This window comes from Stegastes partitus, unplaced genomic scaffold (assembly GCF_000690725.1).
Source record: "Stegastes partitus isolate 25-593 unplaced genomic scaffold, Stegastes_partitus-1.0.2 Scaffold47, whole genome shotgun sequence".
Classification (NCBI taxonomy): Eukaryota; Metazoa; Chordata; class Actinopteri; family Pomacentridae; genus Stegastes; species Stegastes partitus.
This window is the reverse complement of record NW_007577778.1, coordinates 1092787-1119277: the sequence shown is the minus strand read 5'-3', so window position 1 is coordinate 1119277 and position 26491 is coordinate 1092787. Positions and strand designations below refer to the sequence as shown.

At 40.0% G+C, this 26491-nt stretch overlaps 1 protein-coding gene across 4 annotated transcripts in view; it reads right to left on the bottom strand.

The window, feature by feature from the left end:
• Positions 1–26491, bottom strand: part of ttc27 (tetratricopeptide repeat domain 27) — a 115824-nt gene that overhangs the window by 55602 nt on the left and 33731 nt on the right. For all 4 annotated transcript variants that reach the window (XM_008306832.1, XM_008306830.1, XM_008306833.1 and 1 more), the window contains exons 5-9: positions 24489–24591; positions 19696–19854; positions 18787–18926; positions 12371–12483; positions 9867–9933 (exon numbers count right to left, since the gene is read on the bottom strand). In XM_008306832.1, coding sequence (XP_008305054.1) covers positions 9867–9933; positions 12371–12483; positions 18787–18926; positions 19696–19854; positions 24489–24591 — 582 coding nt within the window. The remainder of the gene's footprint in view (positions 1–9866; positions 9934–12370; positions 12484–18786; positions 18927–19695; positions 19855–24488; positions 24592–26491) is intronic.

Below are 26491 nucleotides of genomic sequence, written 5' to 3'. Positions count from 1 at the left end.
CAACCACGCAGCGGAGAGGGATCAGACAGACAATCAGACAGATAAGACCTGTGAAGATACATGTTTGCAGAGCTGAGAGGGATATGGATATAATGATCCTGAAGTGGGACCTGGACACAAGTCAGATCCCTAAATCCTCTTTGTTTGATCAGCAGCTGGTGGTGTATTGATGTGCTTCATCAATCCCTCGGTCTCTGCTGCCCAACCCCTCTGCACTCTGCAAAACTCTCTTCAGTTCCTTCCTATAATGAGATATGGAGAGTATCTACAGTGTTTCTGCAGTCTACTCTTCCCTGCTGAGATGATACAACCTGATTTATTTTCATACATATATTTCAGGATGACGTGATCACTTCCTTGTTAAACTGAAATCCATGGTTGCTGCTGTATGTGGGTGAGAAGCCTTCACAGAAAGCTCAGGTAATAACTGACACATCAGAACTACCTCCAGATGGTCCTCCAGGAAGCTGACGCAAGCAAGGTATCGACGAAGACAGCCAGATATGTGACAACCATCTAACCAGCCTGCAGATTCCTGGATCTACATGTAGGCTGGGAAGATGCCTGCTCACAGAGCAAGCCGCTGGCTGCAGCAGCCTTCCATCCACTGCAGTGCCAGTGCAGCATATGCTGCCAGCTTATTGTTCAAACTGAGCTCACAGATGGCTGGATGGATGATAACAGAGTCCAACTTCCAAGAAAGCGATGAGCACAAATTATTACTGAATTGCACAATAAGCTACAACACAGCTAATTAGAGAAGTACGTAAGATGAAGGTGCGATTAGAATTCGGGACATTAAGTAGGGATGTTAATTAAAATGAGGTATAGGTTCAGGGCGACATGGTCTAGCAGTGCTTAGCACTGTTACCTCACAGCTCCAGCATCCTGGGTTTACATCTTTCTCTGTGGAGTTTGCATGTTCTCCCTGTTCTCTCTGGGTTCTCCCGCTTCCTCACACGGTCCAAAAACATGCTGAGGTTAATTGGTGATTCTAAATAACGCGGTGTATAGATAATGGATGGATGTTCATGTTTACGAAGCAATGTAACAGTTGAGGTTACCTGCAACAATCACTCTTTTTAAACTGCACTATTTTTCAAAAGGGTTTTTGCACACCAGAAAGCCTTACACACAGATGAGCCTAACAATTTGGGCACTAACAGATAAAAACACTGATTCTCTTGTGATAACAGTGCATGTCAAGAACTATATTAGACATTAAGGGAACAGTTGGTTCTTGCAGTCCATGTGTCACATGCAGGAGAAATGGGCAGGTGTAAGGACCTGAACAACTCTGACAAGGATTAAATTATTATGACCAGATGACTGGGTTGGAGCAACCTAGAAATAACAAGGCTTGTGGGGCTCCCAGCCAGCTGTGGTGAGTACCTTCCTCCCAGGGGGGACAAACAATTAACTGGCAACAGGGTGCTGACAGATGTGCACGAACAATTCTGATCCAAGTTCAACTCACAATTGACAGGACTTAAAGGATCTGCTGCTAATATCTTGGTACGAGACACAACGTGGGATCTTCAGAGGTGTGTGGAGTCCATGCAGAGCTGTTTGAGTGGCACGTAAAGGACCAACAGCATATTTGGTAAGGGTGGTCTAATATTCTGTCAAGAGAAGGTACAGATACAACCAGAAGCTTGTGGACAGATACCAAGAGGGCTTCGTAGAAGTGGAAATGGCCAAGGGAAGTTTAACCTAATATCAGCATTTCTGAATATATATTTTTGACCCAGCAGGTTTTTCATATTTTACAGAAGACCTGTGATAATTCTATGAAACAACCAAAACGCATGACTGTTTTTTTTTTGTGACAAAGATGCATGTGTTTCAATTATTCCAAAAAACTCAGAGTTCGAGGAGGAATCTCAAAACTGTCATGATATACATGGTCTTTACAAGTGTGTGTAGATTTTTGTTCACAACTGTATATACCATTTTAAGGCAAATGTCAGTTAGTATGGTATTCCTATGGGACTATCACAATTATTATTCATTTTGGAGCCAAATGATTTGAATGTTGGTTTTGTTGCTGACCACATCACTCTTAACACTCGTGTGATAACTTAAAGTATTATCTAAGGTCTGTTTGTCAGTGCCGATGAGTAGGCACTGAATACGTAACTCACATGATGTCTGAAACAAACAGGTCATGTTGTCGTCAATCTCTACGAACAGAGGAGCAACATACTCACATGTTGAACTTGTTCCTTGTGAGGACTTTAAGATCTGGATGTGGGTATGCTGTGCTGCACATTGGTAGTCTCAAATGTTTTACTAAGTGTCTAGTGTATTTAAAAGTTTCCTATAAACATCAGACAAGCACACAGACACAAACAAATCCACGTCTGCAAGTTCTAAAATGTTGACTTTCAGACTGAGCAGCACAATTGATCATTGTTTCCATAGTAATACCAGTGTAAGTTGTAGCTTCAGAGGAGAGCCTGCAGTGACCCAGTATCTCATCCTAAATGAGTGTCTTCATTTCCTCTCACTCTCTTCCACCTCCGTCTTTAATTTCATGACTTGTGTTTAGCAAACAGAGTGGGAGCAGTCAGGTGTGAGATGTACAAAATATTATCTCCAGCAGAACGAAAGATACAACTGCAGCAAACAGCAGTACAACTGACGAGGCCTTCCTGCAGGACAAAACCATTTTTGTTTGTTTTTTGTCAATCAATTTCAGTCTTTTATTCCTGTCATCTTTAAAACTACACAAGAGAAAGTATTTAAAATGAAGTGCGTCTTTAAGAAAATGACAGTGCTTGATATTAGGAGCAAGAGGTTGAATGTAGTCAAGTCTGAAAATGTAGAGCCTCCCACAAAGGTAAAAAGTAATAGACGGCACACTGCAGTGTAGGGTCGTATACTGCAGACTGTACACACCCCATTGTAATAAGAACAGAACTTATGGAACATATCTGGACTTCATTGCATTGTTTTTTCTGAAGGGCTTGAACAGACAACCCATCACTGATCAGAAGCAGCTCAGCGTACCACTACCAGACTAGAAATGATGGCTACAGGTGTCCCCTAAAAACGCAGTGAGGACATACTAACTGTCCTGTTTTGCAGCCTCACATAGCCAGAGAGAGGCAGGGAATAAAAACACAATTTTGAGCGTAAAGCGTAATGAAAGATTGAAACAGAGTGTCAAACCTTGTGGACAGAATCATAACAGTTTCAGTAAGAGTACTGTCTATACATGTGGTTTTAACAGTAAATGCCACATTTCTGCCACAGTTCTCCCAAAAACACATAAAACCTCAACCTGATGGTGGTACTGAGAGAAAATCCAGGGGATCGTCAGTCATGAGGAAACATGCTCTGGTGACAGTTAATGTGTGATGCCAATACATCAGACAGTTGATATCTCAGTCTGAAGCAAAGTAGTGCAGGGACTGACAATTCCATCCCTAACGCCATGCTGCCAACACGGCTAAACACTGACTAAATCAGCAATTTAAACCCAATACATTGCTTCTGGAATGAGAGGAGACAGAACAGCCTCTAACAACTTCAACAATACTTGAAAACTGAAGTAAAACAGCATGTATTTGTTGTTCTGTTAACACGGGAGAGCTGAACACCCTGCAAGGAAAGCTGTCTCCTGGAGATAACCTTAACCACAAGTCCTATTAGATATTATTTACAGATCCCACCATGTTCCCTTCTCTACAATCCCAGTAAACATAAAAAGGAAAGAAAAACAAAACAATTATCAATATCCCCAGTGAATTCTGAATGTCAGCTATTTTTCCACAGCAGCACTAGCATTTGTCTTCATCTGAAAAAACAGGCCGTGCAATGCAGTTAAACATGAGACTCAATAAAGGATAAGTAACATAGTGCTCGTGGGACAAAAGGCTCATTGATTTCATCCATTTTAAGCTTTGTAATACGAGCTGAAGAGGGTCCATTCAGTCAGACTAGGGCTTACATCATTGTCAGGATGAAGCTTGTTCTGAATAATTCTTTTGACTGATTGAATGCAGCCACTTTTTTCTCGTTACTCCTGAGATGTAAATGCAGCGGTGAGAGCTTTGAATTGGCAAAAAATGCATCCAGAAACAGAATAAAAGAAAAGTTTGTATTTTCCCCTGAGCTAGTAGAGTGTCATTTCAAGTTAACCAAACAGACACTGCTTAGTCACAGCGGAACAAATTTGTGAAGGCCTTAGAGGAAGACAAAAACTGGACGCTCTCCATACTATATCAAAAATAACCAGGTCAAATAACAAGGTGAGGCAGCAAAAGTGGAACCACTCAAACTCTAAAATACTGGATTTCATTCACCTTAAAGGCATGCTTATATTAGAGATATTACTCTGAAGTTTTTCTGCTGCCACTATAGGTATCACTGATCGGGAGTAAAAGAAAGAAGAAACAACTGGAAATACTTCAATTTGAACAGATGGGCAGGAAGGTTTACATGTCGCAGCATTGACAAGAACAGAAAAGTTGAAGGGAGTTAAAATAATAAAAATGAGAATGGCATTCAGACAAAAACAAATACTATAAATACTAAAGCTACAGTGTTTGGCCCTAAACACCTCAGAAATGCAGTATCTGAGCATATAGTTAGACTGCATGTGCATCATCTTGGCCTCCAGCACTACTGTGAGGAATCTTGGCGCCACTTTTGACCAGGATATGTCATTTAACTCACATAAATCAAGTCTCTAGAGGACAGACTGTTTTCACTTGTGCAAAATCAGGAACATGAGTTTGTTACCTCTAGGCTAGACTATTGTAATCCCTTATCTATCTTATCATCCATTGTCTGTACACCGTTTAATCCTCACTAGGGTCGCAGGGGGCTGGAGTCTATCCCAGGTGACTTAGGGTGAAGGCAGGGGACACCCTGGACGCCAGTTACAGACAATTTAGAATCACCAATTAACCTCAGCATGTTTTTGGACTGAGGGAGGAAGCCGGAGAACCCGGAGAGAACCCATGCTGCACGGGGAGAACTCCATGCAAACTCCACGCAGAAAGATCCCGGGTGTCCTCACCGGGACGTGAACCAGCGACTTTCCAGCTGTGAGACGACGGTGCTAACCACCGAGCCACCTTGCAGCCCTTATCTATCTAATCAGAATGTTCTAATAACTCTGAAATAAACTCCAACTGATCAAAAATGCTGCAGTCAGAGTTCTGACAGGAACTAGCAAGCAAAATGTTTTGGCACAAGGCAGTACCAGCCCCGGGGTTAACCTCACGAGAATCCCTGTTTTTTTTTCTTTTAATTTCCTGCCCTGTTAAATTTCTTCTGCCAAGCGTTCTCATCAACCTGAATGGACTTAACAATGCTTTCAGACCACAGTTGCTGGATCGGCCAAGTAAGCTATCCTGTTACCGCACTATGACGTCTCCAGAGCAGGGAGCGTCTCAAAACAAGTTCATGGCTTTTGAGAAAAACAGTCTGGCTTGTCTTACAATGCTCAGCAATTTTTGGCTAAGGTTTCAAAGTTGCAATGATGGGAAAGAACATCTGTGACAGACTGTACTCAGCCCTGCTCTCTTGTGTAGTATATGGGATAATGAGAGTGGGGATCAGGAGGTGCTTTCATCGCAATGAGGTGTCCTCACTCTCACCTGTGACTGAGCGTGATCACACTGATCCCCTTTAATTTACATCTAACAGCTGCTGCAATAACGCTGCTGTTTTAAAGCCTGTTAAAGCAGACAAAGGTTAATACACATGGAAAAACTCACAGGGCACAAAAGGTGTATCTCCTTCTAAATTTAAATCCATTTTTGTTCTGAAATCATTACATACAAAGATATTTGGTGTTTGTTTTGTAAGCATATGACAGTCACCCAAAAGAATTGAAGTACCGTCATTTCCGGACTATAAGCCGCTACTTTTTTCACACGCTTTGAGCACTGCGGCCTAAACAATGATGCAGCTAATTTATGGATTTTTACGGTATTTACGAATTTGCCTCGACACGAAAGTGACACTGAGAGCAACAACGAACGAGAGACTGAGGAAGTGTGTGACGAAGTAATTCTTAGGTTGTTCAATTCCAACACTGAAGAAGACGACTTTAGTGCTTTTAGTGAACAGGAAGAAGATGAAGATAGCGATCACTGACTTTTCCTAGTAAGCTACTGTATTTTTTATTTTTTTAACCAGCCATGTTACAGGCACTGTTTGGAAAAAAGCATTTATGGTACATGTTTGTGTATGTTACCGGTACATATTTAATTAAAAGTTAAAAAATATCTCATGTTACAAGGTGGACACCTGTAGCTTATAGACAAATGCGGCCTATATATTTACAAATTTTCTTTTCTTTTTAAAGTTCGTGGGTGCAGCTTACATTTAGGTGCACTCAACAGTCTGAAAATTATGGTAACTTGCATTTAAATTTGTGCCATTACAGTGTTACAATTACACTGATGTTATTGCATGGGTCTGACTTTTTGGGACCAGATGACAATGTTGGCACTGTAATGTGACTGGTGCAACACAGGCCATTTTGAGCAGACTACTGTATAGGTATAAATAGCACTATATAAATAGCCTTTCCCAGCTGACTTAGGGTGAAGGCAGGGCACAACCTGGACAGGTCGCCAGTCTATTGTTGCAGGGCTACCAATAATAATTTAAATGATTAAAAGTGTATGTAAATATATTAACTGTTAAGGAAGAAGCAAAGAACAAGCATGTCAGAAAATGTATTGTAGACTAGCTGCTTGCCCCTTAGACTTTATTGAAATGAGGTCTGCAGCTTGGTGGCATGGTTAATACTGTAGCCGCCAAAAGAGACGGGCGCTTGTTTTATGTTGACAAGCAGAGAGTATGGTGGCGGTTAAGCAAACACTGGGCCACCATGACAGACTTCTGTGGTGGTCAATGGCTTTGGGCCAGAGCTCACATGTTAACGATGAGCCTTAGTTACTGAGGACAACGTTCCTAAATATTCTCACAAAGTTTTTTAAGTTAATAATGTGGTTGACTGTCAGTAGAGAAAATTATTAAAAAATTGCATTCCTAGTCGACATAAATCAATTTATGCGTAATCATATTAAACTAATAAAAGCATGCGCGCACGCTTTTATTACAACAATCAAGAGAATTTTAAATAACAAACATTTCTATAGGATTCAATTTTAATTCACCAAGACCAAACAGGTGAGATTCTTCAACCTAAATAACCTGTCATCACCAACACAACTCAAAACTACACTTCAACTACAGTCACAATATATTATCCAAAGTGGTTTTACCTCACTGAGTTTCACACTTCACTAAACAAGGATGTCGACCATCACCATCCTTATTTGAATAACTTGCTGTAGCAAAACAACAAAATAACATCAAATGGAATTCAAAGCGCTCGTTTAAAATGAAAAAATAGTCTCCATGCAGATGGTACATAGCAACATAAAGGATTCCTTTATCTTTACCATCTATCCCAAAAAAACATTCAAAACAACAATTCCCTTTTCTGAATTACAGAATTCTGTCAGTACCAACAACTTCAATTCATTTTTAAACATGAACAATAATCCACTAACTCAAACAACCTTTCAACTTAGTAGGTGAAATCATAAAAATCTAAGACTTTCATCTCTAAATTCTAAAAACTTACATCTAATAACTAATAGTAAATGGGAAAGTGACCTACCAATCTCTTCTAAACCTGACCACTGGACGCAAATCTGTAAAAATGTCTTCTCTATGACACATAATGCAAGTTAAAGTACAACTGAAGATACAATGTTACAGATGTGTTTAATGAACGGAGACTTTGGTCACAGTGCACTTTGGGTGATATTGACAATTATTTTAATGTCACCCGAACTTGCCAACTGGTTCACTTCTTTTAGATAGTGGCAACTAAGATGCTATCTTCCACACAATATTGTCAAGGATGTCCAATTCATTCTGCAGCATGACAGTGACTCCAAACATACAGAGAGGGACATAAAGAACTGTCATCAATGACAACAAGAACAAGGTGACCTGGAGCAGATGTTGCTTTCCAAGTGGAACACAAACTTTACAGCTCTTTGGGTTCTCGTAAATGTTCAGTATTTGAGGTAGCGGTGCTGAGGCTGCTACAGTATGGACCTTTTAGATTGTCAGTCAAGCACAGTCAGTTTTGAGATGCTTATTTGTGTGTCAAGAATCAGATGCCTTAAGGGGATATTGTGATGAATCATTTTTGAGCTTGATGCTACTGACAGTAGTCACTGAGTTGCTACTATTTTTCACCAGCTTTCATTTATTTTTTTTTGGCAGCTGTCATGGTATTCTTTAGAAGATGCATCAGAAAGGCAAAGGTGTTGTTGCCATAGATCCATAAGCCTTTCCTCTGTTTCATAGGTACATCGAGCAGCAGGAGCAACAGCATCATTCTTTTTTTTGCTTGTACGTGGTTCTGGGCCCCTACAGGTCAGGGCAAAGAGAAACATCATGGAAATTGTTGTACAAGATGAGAGGAGATCTAATTTTGGCGTACAAGAGAATGCACTGGTTGTCATCCATTAGTGTCATCAGAGGTGTTTGTATCTTCCACTACGTCTGTTATCTCTTTTGAGGGAAAAAATGCTGCTAATTTTTTATTCATTTCATTTATTTATGTTAATTATGCCATTGCCAATAACCTTTTCTAATGCGATATTTCAAAATGAACATTAAAAATAAGTTATGGAGACACAGCTAGCAGCATAACATGGAGGTTTACTGTGTACCTCCTCACAACACCAGATCTCACGGTCAGGGAACCAACACAACGACAAACGTCCACTCAGAGGTTTGAAGCGGAGGTGGTTTTTTCCCATATATATCCAAAACCATTTAATCCTCTATTAAAAATTGCAAACCTTCTGCCAACAGGCTTTAGTATGCTCCCAGTTTATATTTACACATACAAAGTGAGGAAAACTTAACTTTTGTTTGGGCTTTAAGCGCAGTACCTCTTTAGGGCACTGTTATGATGCCTTATATCAGATATCCCAGAGTTGCCTGTTCCTTCGCTTGAGAAATTTCTGAGTGCAAACACACTCTGAACACATTGTTCAAGGGCCCATTTATTTCTCTGTGAAGCAGAGATTGGTAGAAACAAAACCCAGTGATAACAGGCAGGTGTTTCCTGATAGCCAGCGTTTCATTCCCACTGAAAAGGTACCTGACAAGCAGTTTGAAACTTGTTGGGAAATTCTAGTTGCTTTAATAAAAACATTGAGGTGGTATTTGGGGTTGTCAACACTGATTTACGGTTTTGTTTTCTTCAACTTGTGCTCAGCTTTCTCGCAGGCCTCCTTGAGAAGAGTAATTTCATCACTTCTGTACAGTGGTTTGTGCTCGGTTGTAGTCCACTTCACTTTTCTGGTGCAACACTACAAAAGGCAGACTTCAGTATTCGAGTCATTACTGGTTCAAGTCAAGGAAATGTGTTGCTTGCAAATGATTACAAATATGTTTAGTAAAATTCTCAACAACTTCAGAAATAAGATTCCTGACAACTGTGTAGGAAGACTGCAAGAACAAACTGAAGTAACAGTGACAAACAGCCAACTCAGTTACAGAAGATACCCCATCACACACTAGTGTTAGTCAAATGTGACTGTTAGTCAGCCAACATTTAAATTAGTCCACAGACCTCAGAACATTTAGAAACCTGTGTATGAGCAATGTCATTGCTTGTACTATAACTTCATATTTTGGTGCATAAATAAATTGTTTAGATGTATATAATGTTTAAAATTTAAGCTGTATAACTTTTACTTGGAGGCACCTAATAACCTGTTTCAACTATTCATAAGTTGAGTTTTGGAGCAACAGCATTACAAAATTTCCAATGCGGCTCACAAAGACAACAAAGAATGACTTACAGATGTGAAGGCCAGGAGCTCCTCTTCTGTTAGTTTGTGAACAGGGTTATTCTTCTGGAAGTTAGTGCTGCAAGAAAACCACATTGATCAAGACACAGTATAGCCATCATCCACATCATCAACAAAATGAACCCTGCAAAACAGTTTATGGAATTGTTAAAAGCAACATGTTTTGATCTATTGTAAAAATAACTTGTTAAGTGTAAGTGTAGGTGCTGACAGGAAAGCTTAGTGAACTTTTGTTCACAATTACACACTGTTTTTTGTTCCTGTTGAACAGCTTATAAATCCAATCATTAGAGCCACTGGGATACTGGGGGGGGAAAAAACACACAATGAGACAGTGACTAGTACTAGAGGACGACTGCAAGGGATCGCAAAACAAATACAAAGAGATGCAAACAATGTACAGAATAAAAAAGGGCAACCACAAAGGGGTGCTAAATGACTACAAGTCCATGCAAAACAACTATTAAGAAGTGTAAAATAATCATAAAGCATTGAAAAGTGACCACAAAAAGACAAAACTGACACAAAGAGAAAAGCTTTCAACTGTTGTAGCAACTCGGAGTTTGCATAGCTGTCCAAACCTAGCATACTTTTGAGCAGGTTTACTATATTCTTGGATTAGAAAGTTAAGCTCAAGGCCCACTTACAGTTACTAATTACTGAGCTTTCAAATCATCATAGTGTCTTCTTCACTGGAGTGACCCACTAAAAGCTCCAAGGTCACGTTGAAACTTCAAGCTCAACACATCTAAGAACTATCGATCTAGTTCCATGGCAAATGAAAAAACTTCATCTACTGATGAAAACCATATGACACAGTTGAAAGTTCTGGACCATTTAGTAAACCTCAAACTAAGACTGTGTTGTTAAACTGTTTCCAAGGTCAAATAGGAACGTTCTAACAAAACTGTTTTTGTTGGGTGATTTTTGAGATGTCTCATTGGATTATTAAATAAAGACGGCCAGTTTAAGACCCCTTTATTTCATGTCAAGTACAAAATCCATTCTAAGCTTTTAAAAGTGCCTTGCTGAAAAGGTACATGTAAGAGGTGCCAAGAGCTCAGTGTATTCACAGAGGGAGAAAAAAGAAACCAGACAAGGTCACATTCCCAGAGTTAAAAGGACCATGGAGAACTCAAATCTCTGATCCTCCTGACCAGGGACTCTTCAACTTTTTAAGCCCTTGGCTAAAAATTAATAAAAGGTAATCACATCCTGGGATGTGCTCTCATTAATACAAGCAGCACTGACAATGAAGAGGCAATTAAAATTTTTCAAAGCACCGCATGTCTGGTCAAACTGACCGCTTACTTTTCCCCGAATGTCACCCAATCACACCAACACTGTGTCTACAGCATACACAGTTCAGTCATCACTGTTACATTGAAATATGCTCCCAATTGCTTGTTTAAATTCAGCATAAACATGGTGTGCTCACTCTTTGGAAGACTCCAGAGGTACAAGATACTCTTCTGACATTGTCTTGGAGCAGCATGCAGGTGCACAGATCTACCTGTAATTTAAACAGACCTGCTGCTCATCAATCATCTCCTAGCAATCTCACTGACTGCTCCATTGACCTTCACTTGACCCGTCCAGTCCCAGCAGCAGCATGGGAATTAATCACTGACTCACTGTGAAGCTAACTGGTTTTATATTACACGGGTGTCTTCTATTCACCCTTTTGCCTCGATGAAACCACCGGTACAAACAAGCTCACAATTTACAGGCACTGAGCCGTGAATCCAGGAGAAATCATGGGTCACAAAGAAAGGAATGAGGTCTCCAGAAAGCATGAGGAGGAGAAAAAGAAGTGCTGATAAGTGCCTTCGACTTGACTTACTAAAAGACACACCTTATGAAATGATAAAGCAATAACTGCGCACTCACAAGTGCTCACAAAAACACAAGTGACACATTTTAACATGATGTATCACTAACTTCAGCTACCCACTGCAGTGTACTACTGATTCTGGGACACATTGTCTTTAGTCTGAGGGGTGCTTAGATAAGTTCTGAGACTGAGCTCATAAAAAAAAAATCTAAAACTTTATCTGAGAGAAATAAAGAGGAAAACTACACCAGACCAACAACAAGTCTATTGAGTTAGTCCAAATAATTATCCACTGAATAAATATGTACCATGACTATGCAAAAAGCTTTGATGGTAGCCACTCTTTTCCAAGTTGTTTGGAAAGTCAGAGTGACACATCAGGCAATATAAGCTATGAATATGGAATATATTCATGCTCAGGCCGACTAAGCTGAACTGAGAGGGTCGTTAGCTCAAAATTAATGTGCAGGATGGTGGGAAATTATTTCAGTCCTTGGGCTTTGGATGCAGCATATGACAGATAAACGCTTGAGTTTTTCGACAACCATCCAAGTTTCTCCTGAAGTTCAGATCGCTGCAAATTAGCACAATATACAAGCAGTGTGTTTACATGAGCAGAGGGTGTCAGTACCAGTGGAGAGCTCTGAAGCAGCAGACTTACCAGATGCCCAGGACAACGGCCTGCTCCTCGGCGCTGAGGTCAGGCAGCTCGTACTGATCTGGCTCTGCTAAATTGATGTTATCCAGCACAGTGTCATCACCCAGATTGTAGTCCTGTCAGCATGGAAACACACATGAAGTCAGATGTGCACACATATACAGCACTCACAAAGTACGGCACTAAAAACAAAACACCAAGTACTGCCAACTAAGTGGACAAGCATTTGGTTTATGCATTACATATGCTAGAAAAACTACTGGCAGTCACAAATTAAAAAAAGAAATCTGCAGCACCGTGATTTAGCTTGACTAAATACATTAATCATGCTGCTTTTTAAGTTGGCATTTTCATGAAAATATGAGGAGTTACTGAAAATTCACTCGTGCTACTGAACATTCACTGATACGTGTAACAGTCTAAGATTCCAGCCAAGTGCTGGCAACCACTGGATGTAAGGTATCAAGCAGCAAAGCCTGAACTGTACACTGTACTGTTACAATTGGTGGTAATAAAGATGTGACCCAAGCAAACACAGGATGATTTTTCTTGAAGATACATTTCACAACTCTCTCCGTCCTGACCTCCACAATGTGACGGGCTCAGTCGAGAGAAAAACACAGAACACACGGGAAAGTAATTTCAGGCACATCACAGAGTACAGCAACATGGTTCCTTAACTTGAAATTCACTGAGCTAGAACCGCACTTTGTTTGGGGATCTAGGCACTGATCAGCCCTGTACTAAAGTCTTTCGCCTGTTTAAGTCAAAATTGGACAAGCAGCAGATCAGAGTCCACCACACGTCTGCACACAAAATTTTAAAGTAATTCAATTATAGCTCTAATGGAATTATTTAGAGAATCGTGGTACTTGTTGTAGACATTACTCATGTTTGTGTCCATTTCGTAACTTGACCAAATATATCTGTCTTCTGAGCTTTTGCTTCTAAATCTCACAAGTGGATTCCTCTAAAAGCTCTCTTTCAGGTGCAAAATTGATGAAAAAAGCAGTACTGAAAGGGCCACCACCATGACCTCTGCATACAGGTGATGTTTTGGAAACGTTATTGTTTCCAAGTAAGTCACATTAACAAAAAATCAGTGAAGAGTTTTTTCCTTCAGTCATGTTGTTGCAAAACAATCATGTATTCGGAATCGAATAGAATAAAATAGAAATACTTTATTAATCCCCAAGGGGACATTTGGTTGTTACAGCACAAAGGTAAAGTTACCGCCACCATAAATACAGATAAACAAGCAAAAATAAACAATAAGAAGTATAAAATGCAAAATGTATCCAAGTTTGAACACCAACAATTAACAAAAAAGTGAGCAAAATTACAAAAATCACCAACAGTGAACAGGAGTTACTGTAACAGGCTGCTGCTGCAAACAGCGCTTTGGTTCATTCATAGATTTATTATAGGTCTTTTAGAAATATGACAAAATCTTCTGTATCTGGACCATGGGATGTGGCCTATGAAGGTGAGTCTTTCAGAGACTAAACGTGCAGTTCTTCCCTTAAAGAGATAGGTGACAGAAGATGTCACCTCTTCAGTATCATGGGTTTCACCACTATGTTCACATAAATCAAAAGTAAACAAGCTTCTGGATGTATCTTTGACCAACTAAATTTGTTGGCTTTCTGACACAGACTTGTTCCTTCAGCACATTCCATAGATTCTTGATAGGGTTTAGGTCTGGACTTTGAGAAAGCCAGTGTAAAGATCTAGCCTGATTTAACCATTTCTTTGCCACTTTTAATGTGTGTTTGGGATCATACACCCACCAGTGTCCAAGACCCAACCTTCTGGTTGATGATTTTAGGTTTTCATGAAGAATGTGGAGGTAATCCTCTCTCTTCATATCACTACCACTACCATGCTTGACGGTAGGTTAGGTGTTCTTGGAGGTAAAGTCCTCACTTTCTTTCCACCAAAACATATCTGAACATTGTGGCCAAATAGCTTGAATTATGTTGAATCAACTTTCCTCCAGAAGGCCTTTCTTTGTCCATGTGAGCCTTAAGGTGCTGCTTCTCGAGGAAGGGCTTTCTTCTTGCATGGTAGCCTCTCAGCCCATGGTGATGTAAAACACATCTGTGTTCCAGCAACTACTAATTTATTTCATCTTTTTGATTTTTGGTGTTTCTTGGTTGTCTCTTGACCATCCCACAATGTACAATTCTACAATTTCATTTGGAAGACGCTTTTATCCAAAGTAACATACATCTGAGAGTAGATACACACAAGCAAGGGTCTAGTCAGGAGAAAACAATCTAGATAAGTGCCATAGAACAAGTTCAAGTGTGTTAGGGCGGTGATGCCAATAGCAGGCTGTGTGGGAGGTAATAGGAAAATGTTTTTGTTTTTGTTTTCAGTCTGTCAAGTGCAAAGGTGTTGAGTGAAGAGATGGGTCTTTAATCTTTATTCTTTAGTCTGACTAACTGCCTCTCAGCAGCAGGTGATAGCTTGCGTTCCTGAACATGGCAGTGACACAACTGTGCTGTGCATTTTATTTCTATATCCTTACAAACAATTGCTTGCACCAATGGTTTTAAAATTATCTGTCCAAATAAAATGAAAATTGGATTCACACAGCTTGCTACATGACCAAAACTGATCATTTACGTTGCTAACAGAAGGTTGCAAGAAGCTTGTGGAAAGTTATCCAAGTGCCTAGTTGAGGTGGAAATGGCCAAGGGACAATTAACCATTAGCATTGCTGTAAAAGAATAAACAATTATGACTGAATTGTGTTTCAAAGATTCCTTCATAGAAAATTGTCAAAACTCATTGAAAACTCAAGGCTGCCATTATAAACATGTTTTTTTTTTTCTACAAGTGTATGTAAACTTTGCTTTCGTTGTCAGACAAAAGTACATGAATAAAATGGTGACTAAAATGCAGCATATTAAGACTACACAGCAGTCACTATAGTGCTGTGTGATACTGCAATATCATCTGACAAACTCACCATATACACAAGATAAAGACAATGACTGTGCTGTGAATTCCTCTGTATTTACATGTATAAACTGCATTTGATGTGTCTTTGGAAACTATCAAAACATACTTAAACATGAATGAGCCTTTCACAAGGCACAACAATATGTGGACTAGTGCTTTATAGTAACAGTGGAGCATTACTGACAGAAGCCTTTTTTTTACTTGGTGAATGTTTTCCAACAATGAAGAGTCTAATTCTACAACAAGAATCATGGTCCATTAACTACAAGTCAAATTAGATTTTCAAAATAAATAAGAACATTATATTCTAAGATTATACTGTTTATCTTACAAATGTTAACACAATTCTGCAACTGTTAACCTTAAAGTGAGGTAAATACCTAACCAGAGATTTTGGGTGATACCACTACTGACTGCATAACAGTAAAGGTCATAGTAAATCATGTGTTAAATTCACACTCAGATTGTGAGGGAACAAAATGAAAGGCACAGCACAACATTCATGTATGTAAATCTGCCCTTTGTTTCTCAAGAAGTGGTCACCTGTGGTACTCAGCACTTTGTATGCTGATCTAGACTCAAGTCGTAGTAAGTGACTCGACCAACAACAGATGAGTATAAGAACTGGGCAATAAACTGAACTGTAGACAGGAGACTATCCATAATCTTTGACATTTACCTGCATGCACACATACGCATCAGGTAGAGTTTGGGGTTCAGAGTTTTTCACAAGCATTCCTAGACATATGCTTACCCACAAACAAGGCATCAAATATGAAGTATTCTGAACCGTAAGACTGAATGATGCATGACAGTCACTGAGCGTGAAGTGCATTTCTCTCGTATAAACAGCTTCAATACAAACCCTCTGCTGTGACAATTTGGTTTGGCACCAGCAACAAGAACTCTGGACTGGACTTGCTTTCATTAGAAAAGCACTTGAGTGCCAAGGCCAGTCAGACCCACAGCAACAGAAATGGCCCGAATTCCCTATTGGCAGTGGTTTCGATTGGCCAGTGATGAACAGTTTCTTCTACGTGCCTGTCTACTTTCCTTCTATCCATTTGAGATAGGAAGCCAGTGAGCTCTAGTTAATGACAGTCTTGATTGAGCCCATTTACTCCCCCTCCTCCAGTAATGAGGACATTAGTGGTCTGAGTGCAGCACAAGGAACTGGACCTGGGCCATGGCCACAAGAGCTCTGTGGACACACTCCAGCAAAGGTTTAGAAGATTTCAAAAAAGATTAAACCAATGTCTCATTCCTGAGTTCTTTAGCACTAACCTAATTGTATCTGGTATGGATCGAGTTCCTGTATCATTACCAAGAAGGTTATGTTGTATTTGTAGCCTATGAGTCAATGAAGAACTACTTTGGTGTATTTTTCAGTTCATTGCACACTGCTCAAGTTCTCAAAGTCTTAAAACTAAATAGCAAAATGTTTTGACTGCCTACTGTCATTCCAACTAGCTGCATAACATCAAACATTAGTGTCTAAAACCATTACAAATTATCACATGTGATTTTAAGGTCTATCCAATTGGAATTTTTTCCACTAAATGTGTTCTTTTATTGTCTTGGTTTTTCTACATACTGTTTTTTTCAAAGTCTGTCCCATCTGACATAATTTGCCATAGTTCTTGAATTCACTGTGCAACTGCAACCAAATTTGGATGAAACTTGTAGATACATCTGATGTTGGCCCAGGCCAAATTTGATGGCACTTCACCAACCAAAATGTCACAACATTCACTGTTTCACTAATAGTGCTCTAACCATATGATAAATATAAAAGGCTATAACAATGGACTATGTAAAACTGGCCTGCAACAAAGTCTTGATATTTTTTAGAATTGTGCAGTCTTGGTGCAAGCATGCATTGGATTTCTAGGTTGATGATGTTCCAATGCTTTGTTTTCTTGGATTATGTGTTAACAAGATTTCTGCAAGGTTCCCTTGAGGGTTTAAGTTTTCTTTATTTTAAGGACCTTTGGAATCTCCACATAGTGTAAAATGCTATTGAATGTGTGTTTCACAACCACACTAGCCAAAGTATGAAAAGTATAATGATAACTCAGTGGGAATAACAAAGCTGGGAATTTCTCTCGAACCAAAATGCTGCTCTTCTATCATGTATGGCTTGTTGCCAAACTAGAGAGCATCCTGCAGTGAAAGGTAGATGTAAGCAAGTAGAACAAAAGGAGTCAGCAGGAGAGTAATTGACTGTGCAGAGACCTAAAATAGAACCCATGTAGAGTGAGGAAATGTATAGAGGGGATGAATGGGAGACTTATGAGGTATGACGAAGGAAAATTAGATAATTACTGTGCTGAGAATGTGTGTGGGATTGCTCAAAGGTGTGTGCTGTAAAGCCCTTTCAAAAACACACTTTTTCCTCTGGTCTTCCCTAAAATCTGAAGAGCACAGTGAAAAATTTTGAGAGTAGTCATTCTTCTCTTTTCTGCTTGTTAGTGTTTTGATATCTATCTGACCAGCACTTCATCATGAAGTGGTTGACACACTGTGAGCACTGGGGTTCTGACAGTGCAGCTTAGCAAAATGCTGACAGCGAGTAATTCAGAGTAGACACAGATATCTGGCATTTTCAGATTATTGATATTGTTATTTTTATTGACCGACTATCAAAAATAAATTAAATACGCTGCTTTGGCTGTGATGCACCTAGCTCTCTCATTCTGCTGTCAGTGTGGTAAATCTCAAATCATCGATCCCAGCGAACAGGAGAGCATCGCAGCATCGCAGCATCACATGAGGCACAAATGTCATCAGTGTTACTAAATGTATAGTCACTTACAATGTGCAGCTAAAACTAAAAACTGGATCTATAGATATGTTCGTACAGTACCATTTTCTATGAATTAGGATATTTAACAGTATGTTTTAAAGCCAACATGCCCTTAAATTCCCAATATCAAAAAAAGCCTAAGCAGAGGCTGAAAATGATCACAATATCCAACAGATGGTCATGAATCCACAAAATGTTGTCTTACCAGTTTTGAAAATAGAAGGAGATTAAAATAAAGGTCCATGTACTGCATGGGGAAACCACCAGGTCAACGGAATCAACAAGTGTCAAATGGTGTTAAGAGTCCAGCAGTATACCCTCTACCCTCTACTGATGATGCTGGGTATTGCAAAGTATTCGCCACCATGGTACATTCTGGGTTAAAACAAAAGTTTAGGGTGTTTCCCAACAGCTGAACAGTCTTGCTGTAGCATTCATTCATGATGGACAAGTAGCAAAACAGCTGCAGGACTGGAGAAAATGTGGTTCAAGCAAAACTCTGACTAAAAGTGTCTGAAAATAGGTGAGGGTAGGTGTTGTACAAGACAAGCTCATCAGTCATTCAACTCATTCAAAAGGCTCAAAGTGGTGGATGAAGTACCAAAAAACACTATGTTGGGAAGAAAACAGAAGAAGTTTTTACCTTTGGTAGGATGGCTTGTGGTGTGGGAGTGGGACTGGCCTCAAACTTCATCTGATCAGGCTGATCTTGCTTTCTTTTGACCTCAAGGATGAGCTGAGCCAAATACTTCTGCTGGAAACGAGTCCGTTTGCCAAGAGCACCTAGGTTGACCAGATGCCATCAGCTCCGCATCCAAACAGTTCAGACTCCCAGTGATCAAGCATCCTTTCAGTTTATTCAGTATTACTACCAATATCCGAGGACTGGATTCCTCAGAGACATCATTCATGCTCTGGAGGTACATTTAAACATTTTGCATGTATTAGCATCTAGCTGGGCTAGCTTCTCAAAAAGAGAGGAGACAGGAGGGAACAGCTGGCCTGACTTAGTCCAAACCTCAGCCATGAATTGTCTTCTTTAATACATACACAAACAGAAAGACATTTTTACATTTCTGTTGTGTGCAAATTCAACAAGACAAAATATGTTAAGAAGGGTAGAATTTTTCCTTTGTTGGTAAAGAAATGTTTTAGGAACTGTATCTGGACCATGGGAAGTGACTTCAGAAGGTGAGTCTTTCAGAGAACTGAAAGCTCAGAGACTAAACGTGCAGTTCTTCCCTTCATGAGATAGTCGACAGAAGATGTCACCCCTTCAATATCACGAGTTTTACCACTATGTTCACATAAACTAAAAGTAAACAACTGAAAGGTTTGTTGAGCAAAATGAAGCCACATTTTCCAGAATTTTCTTTTTTCTTTTCAGGAAAGATTTGGGAAACATTTTGTTTGATTTTAAAATGTAGTTTTTAGTAGGACACAGTTTTGTTGCCTCTTACTGACTATACAGATATAACAGCCTCATTCTATGCTCAAGAGCCATTAAATTTATCCAGATCTCAGTGACAAGGTGTTGGTGTTCTTTACGTACCAGTCATGTTGATGTTGAGCCCTGAGAGCTCCTGGGCCTTCATGATGTGTTCCCTGGCTGACTGATACTCATAGTAGGTTAGGTTAGTGTAGGCACACTCCAGGTAGAACTGAATAGCCAGGTTTCTCTGCTCCGACAACACAGATTGGCATTTCAGCACTGTAAACAAACAGAAACAAGAAAAATCCATTGAGCACGCTTACAAAAATAATGCCTAGAAGTGTTTCTCAGTGTACTTCATACACAAAAAGTACAGCAAGAAAAAGCGAACATAAAAAAATTAGGTGAACACCGTCTTCAAAACATCACAAATTCTCCTGAGTACACTTGCACAGTAGGGGGTCAGACCATCTGCTGTAGGACTCTTGTGGCTTAAGACAGTTCTTTATGACCCTGGCTGGGTGTTTGGGCTCACTGTGGGCTCACTGCTGCAGGATGAATTTTGGGCACGTCAGATCCCTCTTTAGCAGAAGATTCTAAACATCTGAACTGCATAAAACGTTTGCACTGTAGCTGCAAGAGACAAGTCAAGACACTCCAGCCTAGATACAGTGAGACACATCAGTCAAGCAGCTTACGATGTAAACATGCAGCAAGACTTCTGAAAAGATAATGGACATTCAGAAATAATCAGATAAAAACAGAAAAAGACCACGTTTCTAAGCGTTCGCTCAGCACCATCCATACGAACCAGCACAGCCTCACTCTTCACAGGTCCCAACCAAAGAACCAAAGCCTTGAGGTGACTTGTTCAAAAGGCAAACCGAACATGGAGGTGATGGTGAGGCAGGATAAAAACTCTGTCAACGCCTTCTCTGAGCTGCATGCTCTTTCTGTCCCTCCAATCTGATTACAAATTTGGTCCCATCATGGAGATAGGCAGATCATCAGCTAAACCGGCAGGAGTACCAAATTCATTACCAGAAATCCTACACTTCCATACCCATTCAACATTAATAAAGCAACGCCAGGGCTGATGGCACCAGGGAGAAAGGAACAGACAGTGAGATTTACAAGCTAAACTTCAGTGTCACCTTTGGCAATTTCACACTGTAGGAAAATGACTTTGATGGCTGTGTGAGTTGCAGAGTTGAAAGAAAGCAAAACCTCTTCAAGTACTAGTTTGGCTTTTGACTAATTGCAGTATTTTACATATCTGTAGAGTTAAACAGCATTATAGAGGCTTTCTTTATTTCTTTGTATGCAGTTTGCAATGTGTTTAGCTATGCTAACAGCAGATTCTCGGTAACGCAATATCATCAGTCAGTTCTTTACTGAGGTCCACAACTAAAATGTATCAAGATTAGATGGAGTACGGGCTGCAAGGGGACTTGGAGGTTAGTAGTGTTGCCTCACAACAAGAAGGTCGCCGGGTCGCGTCCCGGTGAGGACACAGGCTCTTTCTGCAGGGAGTTTGCATGTTCTCCCCATGCAGCGTGGGTTCTCTCCAGGTTCTCTGGCTTCCTCCAACAAGGTCCAAAAACATGTTGAGGTTAATTCGTGTTTCTAAATTGTCCGTAGGTGTAAATGTGAGTGTGCTTGGTTGTCTGTCTCTAAGTGTAGCCCTGTGATAGACTGGTGACCTGTCCAGGGTGTCCCTTGCCTTCGCCCTAAGTCAGCTGGGATAGACTCCAGCCCCCCGCGACCCTAATGAGGATTAAGCGGTGTATAGATAATGGATGGATTACCATTGAAACTGTGTACAGACTTTTACACTGATGAGCCAAAACATTAGGACTAGTCCTACATGAGGTAAATAACAAAGTAAACTTTCTCCTAACAATCATGCATGTCAAGTTCTGACATATTAGTGACAGTCTGATCTAGTCACACATAAGGAACAGGCAGACGTAAAGGCCTCAGTAACTGTGACAGGGTTCAGATTGTTATATCTCGACAACTGGGTTGGAGGACCCCTAAAAGGACAAGGCTCGTGGGGTTCTCCCTGGTTACTGACTCCGTGACTACCACTGTGCAATTGTAATGGTCTACATATCCATAGCACCTTTTTAACCCCAGCTAAGCTCGACAAAGTTCTAAAAACACACACTCGCACACCAATGGTGACAGAGCTGCCATGCACGTGCTCGCCTGCCATCACAAACAATGTGGGTTTCAGCACATGGAGAGGTCAGTGGACAAGCTGCTTTAACACATGATGGGGCTGGGTTCATGTTCATTCATCTTAAAGAATGACAACTGAATTGTAACAATTCAACATATGAATATATCATTTGCCATCTTTTGAAGTAGTTGTGCATTCACCTGCTGCCAACATGTGCACAATTTTCCTTCTGTGTAAGGAATATGCTTAAAAGTGCACTGCCCTGTGTTTTTTTCGTAAATAAATCTCTCCATCTTGGTGCAGTTTTTCAAAGTTGACATTTTCAGCAGGAACAAATAAGCTCAGTGCTGACAGCCACATCCAAGGAGAAATAGGGAAGTAAGAAGAAACAGACTAACTCATTGTCGGACTTCATCTTTTCATGAGAAAAAAATGTCAGTCTTTCCCTTTCATGGTAAAATTAGCAACTGTACATATGTAAATTACAATGTGAAGCTTTGTAAGAATCATCTATCTTTGTAGATATTTATAGCTGTGTTATTTCTAAAATGATCTAAACATTCAGCTAAGGTACGTCAGTCTCTGTGGACAAACTGCTTCTTTCAAAACCTTAAAACAGCATATAGGCACATAAAATAAGTTTGTCTCCCTCTGGGTAATTAAACTAGACACAGAAAGAGATTCAACCAATGTGACAGCTACAATAAGGACACATACGTCCTGACACATCATAGTTAATTACAACTGTCCAACTGTTAATGAACAGCGTGACTAAAAAGAGGTAAGGAAATTAAGTTAGTAACACTTTCCCTTCTGCACACATCACGGCAGCAGCTCCTTCGAGCTCTGTAGCGTGGGGAGAAAACACATCTGCATGCCTTTCACAGCTTCCCCTCACCTCTCTCCTCACGTCACTCGTAAAAGGATTGTGTGGCCAACTGCTACTCTGGAATATGGATCGGACTGTTGTGCAGCCTACATATGCTGCTCACCCTTCACACTCTATTAACTGTGGTACAATAGACGGCGCTCCAACAAACCCACTGTGTCTCGCTCTTTCTCTGTCCCACTCTCTGTCTTTAAGCAATAAACTCCAGCAGGCAGCGCTCCAAAGATGTGGAAACAACAATAATTACACAAACATCTTAAATGTCCTCTGGTAACACCTCTGCTGGGACAGTATAAAAGGAAACTAGCTTTGTTTTATGAAGATGGGAGTAATTTCACATACTGAGGCACAAAATATCCTCTAAACCAATAAATCACACACTGTTATTCTAATGACAGCAAACAACAGCTTCTGAATTAATAGCTTTTCTTCAGTGCATTGTGGCCCGGTGTCACAGTGGCGTAGTGGTACTGTAAATTAATAATGCCCGCAGCATGCTTTACACACAAGAAGAAACACCTATTAAGAACCAAAATGTAAAGCAACCAATGAAAGCTTTAGCATTTTAACATGGTTTCACATGTTTACTGAAGAGTAATCCAATCATAAACCCAAGATGAAGAGAGCAGTTTTTGATTTAAATATGGTCAGCGTCTGGTGCTGAAATAAACCTAAAACCTGCATGAAGGAAATTCTGGAAATTTGTTTCTAAACACATTCTGCATGTCAAATGTTGTTTTTTTGTTATTTTTGTGTTTTTAGGTTGGCCAGAAATAATGTCAATTGCAAGCTACTATACCTCCTACAGCCTACAGTTTGTTAGTTAACTGTACAACTGCAACTTCCCTAGATGCACAGCAGTTTGGGCTTCTCATTTAAATTTCCGAAGAATGACAAGACGAAGAAGAGGTGGATTGATTTAGCAAAAAGCCACATTAATGGAGAGCTGAGGATCATCACCAACACCTGGGACCATTTCACATTGAGTAGTTGTATAAACATTCTTTAGAGACAACTAGGCTTTACAGATAATCTGTTACTGTTCAGTGGAGCTGAATCAACAACCTCCCTGCCCAACCTTCGTCCTCCCATCCCACCAAAAACTGATGCCATTGTCATTAGTACATGGTCACCACTGATTGTAAGTTACCTTGTGTGCTTAGTTTATTATAGTATGTAACTAAGTCCTGCAAAGTGATGGAAATATTCCATGTCTACAGTGCACGTTTGTGATTTCACATCTCATCTCTTTGGTTCAGCTGAAACAAACTCGGATCCATTTAGCCAAGTGGTGCAGTCAGCTGGGCTGTTGTGATACCTGTGAATTAGCGTGCACTGCACTTCAGAGCAGAAAATACAGCTAATTTCTCCTGATTTTAAATATAAGTTTATATACTTTGTGATTTTTTTAGGGATCAAATTAACTGGTTGACTAAAAACAGTCATTTGTGGTGATACAAAGTCAAGACGCACATTTTTTACTGTTTACTGCTTTCAGATGATTATGAAACGTTTTGGGAATGACTGTAGTCTTTATGTTTTACAATGAAATCACTATTTCACGATCATTCAGTTGTGTGACAACAGAAGAAGAATGCTATGTAATTTAGAGCATCTGTATTGTAAATTTGGTCAAATTACAGCATAGCTAAGGTGAGCACAGACAGGCTGATCAAAGGTTCAACATCCTGACAAAGGTTGTGAAGATTTGCACAGGTTTGTGTAGAGGCGCTCATTTGTGTTAGAAAGTACACAAGCTATATAATCCTGAGGATGCCACACAACAGGAAACACAAACAGTGAGTGTAAAGGGATGTCCACTTTGTCGTGTTCACAGACCTTTGTCCATGCTGCTTTGGGCCAAGTTGAAGAGCTGAGGAGAACGGGCCTCCAGGATTTGCTGGTGCAGGTTGATGTAGCGAAGGGTCCACCAGGGCAGCAGCTGCACAGACACATGAGAAAAAAATGTTTAGTTTCGGCATCATGTATTGGTTTTTATCTCTGGTTCCTATAAAGTAAAAGCTAATATCCATTAAAGGTACTGGTAGGGTAAATGTATCTAACCAGAATAAACAGGAAACTGCTGCTGATTGTCTTGATTATCGTTTATTGTTGGAATTACTTTATATGATTTGGTTCATGTGGAGACAAGACACATTTGTGGTAATGCCTGCTACATTCATATCTTGCTTCTTAAGCTGTATGTCAAATATAAATCTTGAGTTAAATATAAATATATAAACATAATCCAAATAAAAATTATGATGAAAATACAAGATTGTGAAATTAGAATTAGACCTCTTAAACAGCTCTTGGTGAGAATACATGTTAATGTATGTTTTATGTGGGTAAAGGTAAAAAGATTTTCCAATAAGCGGCTATAAAATGTTTTTATTTTCATTTTTCCTAACGGTGTATACAATTAAATAAAAAAGGGAAGTTTCTATTTTTCATCTCACATGCATTCAGCTCACAAAGTACATGCTTAGGTGAAGAAAGAAATACATGAAATGCTGATCTTAAGGCCCCTTCAGCACAAATAAAACACCAGCAACCAGAGTGCTGCATGCTGGAGCTAAGTGCTGACCACGCACTAAAAACAGCCAACTCCTTTGCTTTTTGCGTTTGACCAGAACAGAAAGCGGCAGGGAGAAAAAAAACAGTGGATGTCTTACAGCTATGTAAGTGCTATATGTCCTCTTACAACAGAACCCCCTCACCACTTGTACCCTCCTGTTCTCATCCAGCGCTGGAAGAGTGGAAGTGAACCATGTAAAAAGCTTATTTGTGTGTCAGCAAGGATATCTCCTGCCTCATTACCAATGCATGATGACCCCATCATCTGGTGCACGGTCGCATGGAGCTTTAATTGTCTGTCTCACTGAATCAATATCCTCCAGCACACACATGCTCTAAATAGGCATGTTCACATGTATGTTCAGTATGTCAAGCATGAGCATGTACACCTTGAGTGGCGCAGCTTCCTGCTCTTATTCCACATTTACTGTTGAGCAGTAGACTGTGAGCAGCTGCCAGAGCGGGTGGAATATGAATGAACACACTGCTCAAAAAAAATAAAGGGAACACCTAAACAACACAATGTAACTCCAAGTCAGTCACACTTCTGTGAAATCAACCTGTCCAGTTAGGAAGCAACACTGATTGTGAATCAGTTTCACCTGCTGTTGTGCAAATTGGACAGACAACAGGTGGAAATTAGAGGCAATTAGCAGGACAGCCCCTATAAAGGAGTGGTTCTGCAGATGGTGACCACAGATCACGTCTCTGTTCTCATCCTTGCTGGCTGATGTTTTGGTCACTTCTGCATTTTGTCAGTGCTGAAGTTGGATCAGTCTATAATGTGATTTTCCACTTATATTTTGAGTATGATTCCAAATCCAGACCTCCATGGGATAATAACTTTGATTTACATTGATTATTTTCATGTTATTTGGTTCTCAACACATTCCACGATGTAATGGCTAAGGATTTTCAACTGGAATATTTAATTCATTGAGATCGAGGATGTTTTATTGTAGTGTTCCCTTTATTTTTCTGAGCAGTGTAGACAGTCCCACCTCCCTGCTGCCTGGTGGGAAACGACAATGGTAATTATTTCCCTTTTCGCTCATTAGCATTTAAAGAGCATATTAACACCGAATCACCTTATAGCAAAAAAACACTGTCGCATTTGTGTCCACATCACAGATGTCAGTGCAGGCACTTGACTGCTTATGCAAAACATGTCCTCTGACATGAGTACAACAATGATTTTCCGCTGCGTGATTTCATTTTAATTTGCTCCTTAAGAAGTTGTAACTTATGGAGTGCGAAAGTCAGAG